Source organism: Musa acuminata, chromosome BXJ1-6, assembly GCF_036884655.1.
Source record: "Musa acuminata AAA Group cultivar baxijiao chromosome BXJ1-6, Cavendish_Baxijiao_AAA, whole genome shotgun sequence".
NCBI classification, from domain to species: domain Eukaryota; kingdom Viridiplantae; phylum Streptophyta; class Magnoliopsida; order Zingiberales; family Musaceae; genus Musa; species Musa acuminata.
The window spans coordinates 41,227,573-41,241,480 of NC_088332.1; the positions used below are offsets into that span (position 1 = coordinate 41,227,573).

General features: G+C 38.6%; 2 protein-coding genes across 2 annotated transcripts; one reads left to right on the forward strand and one right to left on the reverse strand.

Moving 5' to 3' along the window:
• Positions 1 to 5,372: 5,372 nt before the first annotated feature.
• LOC135677027 (polyphenol oxidase, chloroplastic-like) lies at positions 5,373 to 7,587 on the forward strand. The gene is made up of 2 exons (XM_065188868.1): positions 5,373 to 6,272; positions 6,583 to 7,587. The coding sequence occupies exons 1-2, from the start codon at positions 5,394 to 5,396 to the stop codon at positions 7,459 to 7,461; spliced, it is 1,758 nt and encodes a 585-aa protein (XP_065044940.1). The 5' UTR covers positions 5,373 to 5,393; the 3' UTR covers positions 7,462 to 7,587.
• A 590-nt stretch (positions 7,588 to 8,177) lies between these two features.
• LOC103989398 (protein FATTY ACID EXPORT 5) lies at positions 8,178 to 12,943 on the reverse strand. Its single transcript, XM_009408225.3, has 3 exons — positions 12,611 to 12,943; positions 10,316 to 10,403; positions 8,178 to 8,536 (listed from the first exon to the last, which is right to left on the reverse strand). Exons 1-3 carry the CDS (start codon positions 12,807 to 12,809, stop codon positions 8,464 to 8,466), a joined length of 360 nt encoding a protein of 119 aa, XP_009406500.2. The 5' UTR covers positions 12,810 to 12,943; the 3' UTR covers positions 8,178 to 8,463.
• Positions 12,944 to 13,908: the final 965 nt, after the last annotated feature.

The following is a 13,908-nucleotide window of genomic DNA, read 5'->3' on the forward strand; positions in this document are numbered from 1 at the left end:
TAGACATCATATTGTGATTGATTATATTTCCTATAATAATTGTTATCCCACAGGATCTTTTATTATATTTAATATAATTAATCAGGATAAAATATCAGATTATTTTCATAATTTACCCACAGGGATTATGAATTGGAATATAATTTGATAGTTTTATCATAAAGATCATTTGAATCTATTTGAATTAAGAATTTAGCCCACAGGCAATTTTTATGTCATGAGATTCATATTTTTGGCATGTTTCACATTGGTAAAACATGTAATTTAGTCTATTAAGCTTCAAATTTTGACATAAGCATGTTTGATTTTATGCAGTTTCTCAAACTGTTAATTTCTCTGATATTCGATGTGATATTCCCGAACTTAGTGGTGATAACTATAAGATATGGAAGGAGAGGGTTCTCCTCCATTTAGGGTGGATGGATATTGATTATGCTATTAGAAAAGACGAACCACCTATAGTCACTGATACCAGTACTCTAACTGAGATCGCGTTATATGAGCGATGGGAGCGATCCAATCGGCTCAGCGTGATGTTTATCAAAACTAAGATAACTGCTGGCATACGTGGTTCTGTTGACCAGCATGAAAATGTCCGAGACTTGCTAAAGGCTATCGATGAACAATTCATCACTTCGGATAAGGCACTAGTAAGCACCCTTATAATGAAATTTTCATCCCTTAGACTCACCAACATAAAGGGTGTCCGTGAGCACATAATGCAAATGCGAGATATTGCGGCTCAACTTAAGATACTTGAGGTTAATATGTCAGAATCCTTCCTGGTGCACTATATTCTGAACACCCTTCCACCTCAATATAGTCCTTTTAAAATTTCATACAATACACATAAGGACAAATGGTCAATTAATGAATTAATGACCATGTGTGTTCAAGAAGAAGAGAGGCTAGTAATGAAATTGGGTGAGAGTGCATTGATGGTAACCACTCGAGGGAAGAACAAAACTGACAAACATCAAGCCAATCAAAAAGCTTATCAGCAGGGAAAAGGTAAAATACCACCCCAAGCTGATATCAAGAAAGAAGCAAGGTGTTTCTTTTGTAAAAGAAAGGGACACATGAAGAAGGAATGTACGAAATTCCAACAATGGCTTGAAAAGAAAGGTAAACCAACCTCATATGTATGTTATGAATCTAATATGGTCAATGTTAATATTAACACCTGGTGGATTGACTCTGGATCAACAATCCATATTGCAAACTCTTTGCAGGGTATGCAAAACCTAAGGAAGCCAGTGGGAAGTGAGCAAAGCATCTTATCAGGAAATAAGATGGGCTCACATGTGGAAGCAATTGAAACATGCATTTTAACTTTAAGTAGTGCTTTTATTTTAAAATTGGAAAGAACCTTTTATGTACCAAGTTTCTCATGAAACTTAATTTCTGTTTCCAGACTCGTACCATTTGGATATTCCTTTAATTTTAAAGACACATCATTTCGTTTATTATATAAATCTGATTGTGTTGGGAATGGTATTTTGTCTGACGGTCTTTACCGTATTTTATTACAAAATGATAATACTCAAGGTTCAATGCATGTTCACGCTGGCATTAAGAGGTGTAATATTAATGATGACTCCTCTATATTATGGCATCGGAGATTAGGACATATCTCCATAGAGAGAATTAAAAGATTAGTTAAAGATGGGGTACTTAGTACTCTTGATTTTACTAATTTTAAGACTTGTGTGGACTGTATTAAAGGAAAACAGACCAATAAGTCCAAAATGGGTGCTAATAGGAGTTCAGACTTATTAGAAATAATTCATACTGATATATGTTGTCCAGACATGGACATACATGGTCAGAAATACTTCATCTCCTTTATAGATGATTACTCACGATATATGTATATATATTTGCTTCATAATAAAAATAAAGCATTGGATGCCTTCAAAGTCTTTAAGGCTGAAGTTGAGAACCAATGTGGTAAGCAAATTAAAATTGTGAGATCAGATAGGGGTGGAGAATATTATGGTAGATATACTGAAAATGGACAAGCACCTGGTCCTTTTGCTAAGTTTCTTCAAGAACATGGGATTATTGCCCAATACACTATGCCTGGTTCTCCAGACCAGAATGGTGTTGCAGAAAGAAGAAACCGAACATTATTGGACATGGTGCGGAGTATGCTTAGCAACTCCAATCTTCCTAAGTTCTTGTGGACTGAAGCATTAAAAACGGCTGTGTATATATTAAACCGAGTTCCAACAAAGGCTGTCCAAAAGACACCATTTGAACTATGAAAAGGTTGGAAACCGAGTTTGCGACATATGCGCGTTTGGGGATGTCCGTCTGAAGTTAGGATATATAATCCACAAGAGAAGAAACTGGACCCGAGGACTATTAGTGGGTATTTCATTGGATATGCCGAAAAGTCCAAAGGTTACAGGTTCTATTGTCCATCTCACACAACTAGGATTGTGGAATCAAGAAACGCTAAATTTCTTGAGGATGATGTGATTAGTGGGAGCGATCATTTCAGGAACATAGTTTCCGCACATGATCATATAGAATCTCAACCTTCCACATCAAATGATAGATTGGTTATAGTTCATAGCACTCCTCAAGTACAAACTAGTGCTGAACAACCAATCATTGAAATTCCACAAGTTGTTGATAGTATTCTAATAGATCAAGCAGTTCAGGAATTACAACAAGCTCCTGAACAACTAGTTGAACCACAAGTTCCTCAAGGAACCATTGGTACAACATTAAGAAGATCTACTAGAAATAAAAGATCAGCAATTCCTAGTGATTATGTTGTATATCTACAAGAATCTGACTATAATATTGGAGCCAAAAATGATCCTGAAACATTTTCACAAGCCATGAGTTGCAAAAAGTCAAATTTGTGGCATGATGCTATGAAAGAAGAGATGAATTCCATGACGAGCAATGGAGTTTGGGATCTTGTAGAGTTGCCTAATGAAGCAAAGGCCATTGGTTGCAAATGGGTCTTTAAAACTAAGAAAGATTCGTTAGGCAACATTGAGAGATACAAGGTAAGACTTGTTGCAAAGGGATTTACTCAAAAAGAGGGAATCGATTATACGGAGACATTTTCTCCTGTATCTAAGAAAGATTCTCTGCGTATTATTTTAGCATTAGTTGCTCATTTTGACCTTGAGTTGTAACAAATGGATGTGAAAACAACATTTCTTAATGGAGATCTAGAGGAAGAGGTTTATATGAAACAACCTGAAGGTTTCTCCTCTAGTGTTGGTAAGCACTTGGTTTGCAAGCTTAGGAAGTCTATATACGGCTTAAAACAAGCCTCCCGCCAATGGTATTTTAAATTTCATGAAGTGATTTCTTCATTCGGATTTGTTGAAAATCTCATGGATCAATGCATATACCAGAAGGTTAGTGGGAGTAAAATATGTTTCCTTGTTTTATACGTAGATAATATTTTGCTTGCAACCAATGATAAGGATTTGCTGCATGAGGTGAAACAATTTCTTTCTAAAAATTTTGACATGAAGGATATGGGTGAAGCATCTTATGTCATTGGCATTAAGATCTATAGAGATAGACCTCGAGGCATTTTAGGTCTATCACAAGAAACCTATATTGATAAACTTTTAGAAAGATTTCGGATGAAGGATTGTTCACCAAGTGTTGCTCCCATTGTGAAAGGTGATAGGTTCAATTTGAACCAATGCCCAAAGAACAATTTTGAAAGGGAATCAATGAAAAACATCCCATATGCTTCTGTCGTAGGAAGCCTTATGTATGCTCAGGTCTGTATTAGACCTGATATTGCATTTATTGTGGGGATGCTAGGTCGATATCAGAGTAATCCAGGTATGGACCACTGGAGAGCTGCAAAGAAAGTGATGAGGTATCTACAAGGAACCAAAGATTACATGCTTATGTATAGACATACAGACAATCTGGATGTGATTGGTTACTCAGATTCAGACTTCGCTGGTTGTGTTGATTCTCGTAAATCAACATCAGGATATATTTTTATGATGGTCGGTGGAGCTATTTCTTGGAGAAGCGCTAAGTAGACCTTGACTGCTACTTCTACCATGGAAGCTGAGTTTGTCTCCTGCTTTGAGGCTACTTCACATGGTGTATGGCTTAAGAGTTTCATTTCTGGGCTTAGAATCATGGATTCTATTTCTAGGCCATTAAGAATTTTCTGTGACAATTCAGCTGCTGTCTTTATGGCTAAAAACAATAAAAGTGGAAGTCGAAGTAAACACATCGACATTAAGTATTTAACCATAAGAGAACGTGTAAAAGAAAAGAAAGTGGTCATTGAGCACATTAGCACTGAATTGATGATTGCTGATCCTTTGACTAAAGGCATGCCACCTCTAAAATTCAAGGATCATGTAAAGAAAATGGGACTTAGTTCCACTTTGTAATGATATTGAAACTCTTATATATTGTGAAATTTTCTCATTTATGTGCACATTATTTTGAGAAAATATATTGTTGTTGGACCAAGAATAAACATAAGGTTTATTCATAAAGTAATATTACCACATTAAGATTAAGAAACTAAATACATCGTGATACATGGATGATAATACTCGCTCTTAGAGGACTTATCGCTATGATTCATGTATTTATTTCTTAAGAAAGTTGTTCGAGAAAGATTAATTCAAATTATTAAGATAAACGTATGGACCAAGTGGGAGAATGTAACAGTTATTATTAAATATCTTATTTAATAATAACGTAACCGTTCTTATTAAGATTCATAATTCATTATCATGAATTTCTTCATTTATTATGGTTTAAATGATTTCAGTTTCTTATTCTTTATGCATGAAACCGTTATTATTAAATTAAATATTTAATATCATTAAGTTCTTCATTATGGTCCAAACGTTACAAATTTGAATTAATTCTTGAACGTTATGAGTTGGTGATGATAAATGTTCTTGATGGGAGAACATCTATATATACATGAGGATTTTGGTCCCTTGGCTCAATCATCTCTTTGAAGCGAAAGGCTTTCTTACACCATCTAAAGCGAGAGTTCTGAGCCGAGAAGAACCAAAGTTCAAGAAGAAACCTCTGCAGAAATTCTTGGCGACAATGGCTGGAGGTACGCTATTTCATTTTCGCATTAGTTTTATTGTGTTTCTATTACAATGATTTAGAAACACAAGTTGGTTTCATTAAAAATTTCTTACAAATGTGACTCCCAACTCTCGTCGTCAAACGACGTGGGAAGGTCCGCTTTTGTTAGCGTGCCGAGGCGCATCTTGTGGACCTTCCTTCGAGTCTATTCACAGCTAATGAGTGATATCTTAGTTCCACTGTGGTACTACTGGCTTCATCTGTAGCATCTGCTTACGCTCTATAAAGCTCTTCAACACAAGATCAACCAGCATAACCTATAGCTACACATGGCTTCTATCTCGCAGCTAATCACTACAAGCATCCCCACCACCTTTTCTCTCTCCTATTCATGCCCCTTCTCCCCTCCGAGAACCACGGTATCGATCTCCGGCTCCAAACACCACCACCACGTTTCCCCCATCTCATGCTCCACCAGAGACCACAACCAACCCCTCGTCGATCCCACAGTCGACCGCCGCCACGTCCTCGTCGGACTAGGCAGCCTCTACGGCGCCTCCGCTGCACTAACGTCCCTCCGCGAGGCCAGTGCGGCACCGATCGCGGCGCCCGACCTGTCCGCATGCGGGCCGGCTGACCTCCCTCCGGATGCCACTCCGACGAACTGCTGCCCGCCGTCCGCGGGCGACGCGACCGAGTTCGTCATTCCCGACCCGTCCTCGCCCTTGAGGGTGCGCCCGGCGGCCCACTCGGTCGACAAAGATTACATAGCTAAGTTCGCGAAGGGCGTCGCTCTCATGAAGGCGCTTCCGGCCGACGACCCCCGGAACTTCACTCAGCATGCCAACGTGCACTGCGCCTACTGCGACGGGGCGTACAGCCAAGTCGGCTTCCCGGACCTTGAGCTCCAGGTGCACAACTCATGGCTCTTCCTGCCATGGCACCGCTGCTACCTCTACTTCTTCGAGAGAATACTCGGGAAGTTGATCGGCGATGACAGCTTCGCGATTCCGTTCTGGAACTGGGACGCCCCTGACGGGATGCGATTGCCAGCGATGTACGTGGATCCCACGTCGCCGCTTTACGATCCCCTAAGGGATGCACAGCATCAGCCGCCGACGTTAGTGGATTTGGACTTCGGAGGGATGGATCCTTCTTTCAGTGATAAGCAGCAGATTGATCACAACCTCAAGGTTATGTACAGGCAGGTAATTAATGGACTCCAAAACCACTGAATCAGTCATGCATTATGTTATTATTTGTACGAGCATCATAAAATAATGATTGATAGGCGACATCAGCCATAATTATCCTGCATTAATTGACGAATCTTGTAAACAATGACATCTTGTTGGGCTTTCCATGGCTCATGGAGTTGATTGATGTGATTCTACGTCAATGATCGCTTGGAGAACGTAACTTAAGCTTGATGGGTCAAACTTCTTGTCTCGATGACGACAGAATACTGTCTTTTGATGCTTAGTTTTGTGTCATATTAACTGCAAGATTTTTCTGCAGATCGTCTCGAATGCACCGACACCGAGGCTCTTCTTCGGAAACCCCTACCGAGCCGGCGACAATCCGAACCCCGGTGGCGGCTCGCTTGAGAACGTCCCCCACGGACCGGTCCACGTCTGGACCGGCGACCGCAGCCAGTCGGAACTGGAGGACATGGGCAACCTGTACTCCGCCGCTCGCGACCCCGTCTTCTTTGCCCACCACTCCAACATCGACCGCATCTGGAACGTGTGGAAGGGTCTCGGTAGCCGGCGCAAGGACCTGGCCGACCCCGACTGGCTCGACGCCTCCTTCGTCTTCTACGACGAGAACGCCAACCTCGTCAAGATCCGAATTCGCGACTGCATCGACTCAGACAAGCTACGCTACGAGTACCAGGACGTCGGTAACCCATGGCTCAACACACGCCCGACGGTGACGTCCGGAGTGAGGCCGAGAGTGGCCGGAGTGGCGCATGCAAACGTCGTGGAGCCGAAGTTTCCGATAAAGTTGGACTCGGTGGTGACTGCCAAGGTGAAGAGGCCAAAGGCGGCGAGGACCAAGGAGGAGAAGGAGGAGAAGGAGGAGGTGCTGGTGGTTGAAGGGATCGAGCTGGATCGAGACGTGCACGTCAAATTCGACGTGTTCGTGAACGTGACCGACCACGGGAAGGTCGGGCCGGGGGGCCGGGAGCTCGCCGGGAGCTTCGTGAACGTGCCTCACAGGCACAAGCATGACAAGATGAGCAAGCGGCTGAAGACCAGGCTGCAGCTGGGCTTGACTGAGCTGTTGGAGGATCTCAAGGCTGAAGGAGATGGGAGCATCATGGTGACTTTGGTGCCGAGGCAGGGGAAGGGGAAGGTGAAGGTTGGCAGTCTCAAGATCGAGTTAGTTGATTGAGCATGGGAGACTTCCATTCCCGCGCCCACCCACTCCCCCCACGGTCGTTAGGGTTTGGAATAAGGGCAACATGTTTACTGGTACACCTCCCAGAATAAGAGAGCTTTCACTTGTGTGACTTCAAAATCCTGGCCATCTTCTATGGATTGCGACGCAACCTGAATCTGAGCTTACACTGAGCTCAAGATGTGGCACAGCAGCCAAACCTGAATTCAGATTGCTATGCCAGATCGCATTCAAGCTCATCAGCTCACCCAGACCACCAAAATTTCCCTGATCACTATGGGTGATGAAAGATCAAGATGAATATATTTGTCAATCCCAGATGAGAACAGAACTAAAGCAAAGAGATATTGAAAGAACCAGTAATCATAATAGTGTCCTTGCTGGAAAAACGGGGAATCATGACTCAAAAAATTGGCAGTGCCTACCCAGAAGCTACCTTATGATTGGTAGAGAAAACCAGGAGCCTTCGGATGACCGCCTGAAAGCTCATACAATTAAGGCTCTCTGAAACAGAGTCACACAGATCTTATCAATTTCACTGATATTAGTAAAAGCAAATGAAGCCATAATCGATCAAAGGCTAATATGCTTGACTTTAGCAGCTAAACCATTCTTACCAATAGCAGATGCGTCAGTTGAAAATACCTAATCACTTAACTTGAATATTCATACTGTTCAGAAATAACTATCTGCAGCTACTTGGAAGAAAATTTTGTTGACATTAAGCTCACCAAATTTCATTCATGATCCTCCGACTGAGATCATTAAATTTGTCATATCATATCAGATTACAATGTCCTAAGGTATAGTATGAAAATTATTGAATCACAACTTGCTCAATTTCGTCCCAGCCGCGCAGCACAAGCTGTTTGAGATATAACAAGATATCCGCGAATGTTGATCTGAATTTTACACATAAAAGAAAAAAACATGATTCATGTTAACCTGTCGCATGCCCTGAATTACACATCCGTCATGCATGCTTCCGACATTAACTCATTCTGCCTTGGGCGGAATATGATTACCTCCACTTGCAATCTTGTACAGATAGAATAGAGACATCATCGCACTGCAGATGGATAAGATATTAAGTGATTTAGGAGTTAAGAACCACTTGCAAGTTATAAGTGCCTCAATTTCATTTACTACCGTTGAACCAAAAAGGAAAAAGAAAAACATGCACCTTATTTCAGTAGCTGTAAGAGCAAAAGAGCCTCTTTTATCCATAGTTTCAGGAGGGGTAAACAAATAGGAAAAAGCATACAATAACTCATGTAAAAGAGCATGAAATGGTATTATTCCTTATACAAAAAATGGAAAGAAAATAAAAGTAATAGATTTCAAATTCAAGAACTGTTAGTAAGCATGAAAACCACTTCCAGTTCAAACTTGAAAATATCCTACAAAACTTCAACTCATTTTGTCAGTCAGACATTAAATATAAAATAGCTAGGGCAAGGACTTGTTCAAGACAAAAGCTTCAGAAACTGTTACTCATGCATTAGTATATACATTCTATTCTATACACCCCCAAACATTTGCTTAGTGGGGATTAGGTTAAGCTATCTATCTCGATAGCTTTAATGTGGTTAATTTGATTTATAAGAAATATTAGCTGACTAACTTTTGATACAACCCTTTTGCAGCACATCTGACCGGGTCTTTTTCATGATCCACAAAGTGGATATTTCCAACTCAACAATAATCTAGCTCCTATTCATAAAAATAAGTCTGCATCAGACCCAAATCTTACTTTGGTTTGAGAAGCTCTGACTTTACCATCAAATTTGCCTGGACCTCAAATTTAGTAGTTGGTTGCTTGAGAGAAATCAAAAAGCATAAGAGTGCCCAAATACAAATGTTACTAAAAAAATTCAGGACTTTCTCTTGGAAACTTAAAAAGGTTGCTGCAAACCTCTACTAAAGGGGGAGATAACACGGATTCTTAGTTAGACTTCAATGACATATTCAGTTTATAATCATGTCAAATTTGAATTAGACACAACTAAAAATTAACATCTCAGTGAACTTGTAACATTTAGAAGTTCACAAATGAGTTTTGTAATTCCACCAATGTTATTAATGATGCACTTCATGACTACCACCCACCAATCTGATACATTAGCTGCATAATATTATTCCTATCCCCTACCACCTGCCAATCTGATACCTTGGCTGCAAAATATTATTCCTCTCCCGTTGTCGTAATAAGATTCAGTAGCTTAAATTATAAGTTATATCTGGGATACTAAGACTCACCCTTTTGCTTTATACCATTATATAAGTTGGGAAGAACCAATTCAGCATATGATGTAAAAGACATCACAGTCTATAAACACAAAGATCTAAATTGCCATTGCATTATCTCATTGTATTATATTATGGTACAAAATTGCAAATAAAGATTGAGTGAACTTTTTTTATTGAGGATGACTCCTGTCTATTCTAACATTTCCTTCCCTTTCTGCCTTTCTCTTGTTGCATTCTCGATGAAGGCAGCAGCACTCTTTGTCAAATCTTAGGTGCATGTTAGGCACAAGGCAATTAAATAAATCATGAAAGAAGGGGTAAGAAAATTACTACTGATCCATCTACATAAAGATGTCACTTTTGAACCACTGAAAGATAAAAGACCGCACAATAGAGAACAAAATATACTGCAGAATCAAAATGATGCACAAAAAAGCAACATGTTCTCAGTGATGCACGGTTGCAAGCATAATACACAAAGAACTGCTGCCAGCATATGGAACCAAGTTGAGTGCAGAAGTTCAAGCATACAGGAGCAACTTAAGTACATATTTTAATGGATGCCACAGATTGAAGAGAAAGAAAACTCAAATGGTACCTGAGAGCAGCAACTAATCCAGCTGGCATTATCTTGGAAGTTTCCAGGTATCGTTTGCCCATAACAAATGTTAAGATAAGGGAACAAACTGTGATGATAGACAATAGAAGGTCAAAGAAAGTGTATGACAAAAACTATAGAGGAGAAGACTAGTAAACAGAGAATAAGGTCATAAACTTAATCTTAAACTTGTTAACATATATTAATTCAAGAAACATAATATCAAAATCATAAGCACTGGAAACAAATAGCAACTTTGGACACGAAAAGGAGGAAAGTATAGCAAGATTTTGGTTTGAAGATGCCCCCATCTTTGATTAAGCATAAATGTGCATTTTTATTAAATGATAACACAATTCAGAGTAAAATTAACACAAACTAAAATTAACACTGTAATTGAAACCTCTTATTTAACAGGACTAAGAGATGAGGCCCTTATAGTCCAAATGTGATTAACGGTAATACAAAGAAAAGAATAGAGAAGCTGTATATATCCTGGCACTTCATTGCTTTCCGAATTAGCAACTGAGCATTCAAATATTAGAGACCTAAACAAAAGTAATATATGACCTTTGTGTAGCTATCATGTTGCTTCAGTAGATCTAGAGGGGAAAAGATACCTAACTTGACCATTGTAAAGAAACCACTGTTATTACCACACTGTATTATCATAAAGGACCCCTTGATTTTCTATAGAACTTGCACACGGTTCTCAAGTGAAAATACAGGCATCACAATTCATACAAAACCACATACACCTTTAACTGCTCATAATGGTCTAATGTTTAAAGAGGAACTCAACATCATGTAAATTTCAGAATAGAAAGGTAGGAAGCCCCTAAATAACTATTAACAACAACAACATGGTGGGTGATTGGAATGGTTAAGCAGCCACCAGATCAGTTATTTTGACTATCAGTAGACTGACTGTAACTCAGAACTATTTACCATCCTTAGAATGATTGCCTGGAGCAGCAAATGTAATTAATGAAGAATAGCAGCTCATGTATACATAGCATATCCAGATTCTAGACAAGTTCCTAAATTACTTTCCTAACATTACATGAAACTGAGTCTCACCTAAAGCTTGACAAGTGATTTATATATCATGGTTCGCCTTACCGATCCGTAACCGTACCGATATATCGACATATGGCATGGTGGGCTATACCAACAAACTGATATGTGCCGCCGTATCGGGTGATACATTGTGGTATGACGAACCTTTATATGCTGTTTGACTATGTTGGTCAAGCAATACTTCACGGATTTATATAAAACAAAAAAATACAAATTTTGTGGGCATTAATATATCGTATGCATTGAGTTAACAAACTTTGATCAAGATGATCAAAACATATATGAATCCAGATATTACCAGTGATTCACAAAAAATGAAACAGGTGGGAAACGAGCCACTCTCAACAAGATCTTCTCCTAAGAACTTTGCTCTGAAAAATAATGAAAGTAAACCCAAAATACTATGTGGCTAACTTCTTTACAAAAATATTTAGAGATACTTAACAAACATTTACTTTCCATCGTCACCCTAAACCAGATTCAATTTGAGTTGACACAATGGAAGAGCTATCCTTCTTGAACTCGTGTATATGAGGGACTACGTATGTAGGAGGTTGCTCCTTGTCTATCAGACCACACAAAAAAAAGGGAAAAAAAAAGAAGTTCCTAGCTTTTTGGTTAACCATCACCTAAACTGTGAACCAAAACAATGAGAATTGCCTTGCGCATGATCAATTTGAACTTTTGATACGTCTTTTAACACACAAAACTAAATGAGGAAAATGAACCAGAATGAAAAAAGTTGAGAAAAGAGATGATCTTCATTAATTTCCTTAATCAAGCATATGAAATCGAAACAAATGTACCAAAGTCTGTTTGTCCTAACTTATCGACTAAAACCACCAAGAATATTCATGCCAATGACCTAAGCGTGAAGCCTACCTCTTTTTTTTCTTGCGTGGCAAAACTAATGTGCTCTAACCATCGGAACGTCCACTTGACAACCAATAATCATATTAAAAAAAATTCATCGTGATGATTTTAAGGAACAAAGATCTCTTCTTACTCAAAAAATATACTTTGAGCTCAGATGAAACGAAGTGCGTTGCAATCAGTACAGCAATTTCTCCCGTTCTATCAGAAATAAAACAAAAGCTGAGAAAGGAAGTGCAACAGGATCCGATCAAAGAAACAATCAAAGAAATGAACGACCAAACTTAGGGAGGCATAAATTTGCGAGCTTTAAAGGAACAGCCGATCCAAGAGGTATCTTACGGGTCTCGAGGGCCAAGGCGAGATAGGAGTTGCGGCGCTTCTCGAAGGCCTTGAGGCTGAGGAACCCAGCAAGGAGGAGGACGACGCCGGAGCCCGCCCCGCCGGCGAGTGAAGCCGTGCTGCCCCGCCGCGCATAGCCGACGACGCCGCCGACGAGGACTAGGAGCCCGTACGGGATCGTGAAACAGAAATCGTGCATCTCGCCTCACAGATGCTGTCCGATCGATGGAAGAGAGAGATTTGTTTGTGACTTAGATCTGTCAGTCGTCGATGTTATATCCTGTGCTCAAGAAAGAATCGAGTCTCGAGGAGTTGGTGGTAATACTATTAACCGGTGAAATGGCGATTAAGAAAGTGTGGCATCCACACGGAATATTATATTTTTCAGGCGAAGGAAATCAACGTTGTCAAACTTTGGTCCCAAATAAATATTATTTAATGGCAATTTGGTGGACAGATAAATTAGTAAAAATACTAATTTTAAAGACTAAAAAAAAAGATAATTTAGGCCTTTAGGAAATCATCTTTATGGTTTTTTGAAATTTTTATTTTTATTTGTAAAAGTGAAAAATAAATTATTTAAAATTTTAATAATATGAATCAAAATAACTGTAACCCTATCAAAAATATGCTTTTTTCTTAAAACTTTTAAAAAATATTCTTCAATAATATTCAAATGGTCTTTGACCTAAAGTGGTCATAAATTCACATTAAATTGGAAAAAAATTTAAAAATCACACAACTTCAACCTTTTAAGAGCCCAAATTATCAAAGTCACCCCTTTTAATGGCTTAAAAATAGAAAAATTATCATTTATGTCTTTATAATTATTTTTAGGTTTTTTAAAAATTTCAAAATTTTTGAAAAAGAAAAAGGTATGAGATGAGTTGCAATATTTTTGGATAAGTATACACTAGTTTTTGAATAGACACCTTACAACAGTGTAACTTTATTAAAATATAGTATAAATAAAATCACAAAAAAATTATTAATCAAATGTTTAAAAAGCATTCTTTGATGATATTTAAATAATTTTGACCAATGATTGTTGTAAATTCATCTTAAATTGGGAAAATTTTAAAAGACACAAATTAAAAATAAGGGATAAAAATAATTCAAAAAATATTTTAAAGAGTTAAAAATGATTATTTATACCTTTTAAAGTTATTTTCAGGGTCTTTTGAAAAATTAATTTTTTTAAAAAAAGTGAAAGGTGAATTACACTATTTGTGGATAGGATTATATTGTTTTTAAATATGATCTAAAACATGATGTAACCCATTTTAAAATTGTGTAAC

Excerpts from the sequence above, each read along its gene's own strand:
- LOC135677027 (XM_065188868.1), top strand. The coding sequence starts at position 5,394 with ATGGCTTCTATCTCGCAGCTAATCACTACAAGCATCCCCACCACCTTT. Across the intron at positions 6,273-6,582 it reads TCAAGGTTATGTACAGGCAG|ATCGTCTCGAATGCACCGAC; the intron begins GTAATTAATGGA and ends ATTTTTCTGCAG.
- LOC103989398 (XM_009408225.3), bottom strand. The coding sequence starts at position 12,809 with ATGCACGATTTCTGTTTCACGATCCCGTACGGGCTCCTAGTCCTCGTC. Across the intron at positions 10,404-12,610 it reads CGCCTTGGCCCTCGAGACCC|TTTGTTCCCTTATCTTAACA; the intron begins GTAAGATACCTC and ends CTATCATCACAG. Across the intron at positions 8,537-10,315 it reads GGATTAGTTGCTGCTCTCAG|TGCGATGATGTCTCTATTCT; the intron begins GTACCATTTGAG and ends ATCCATCTGCAG.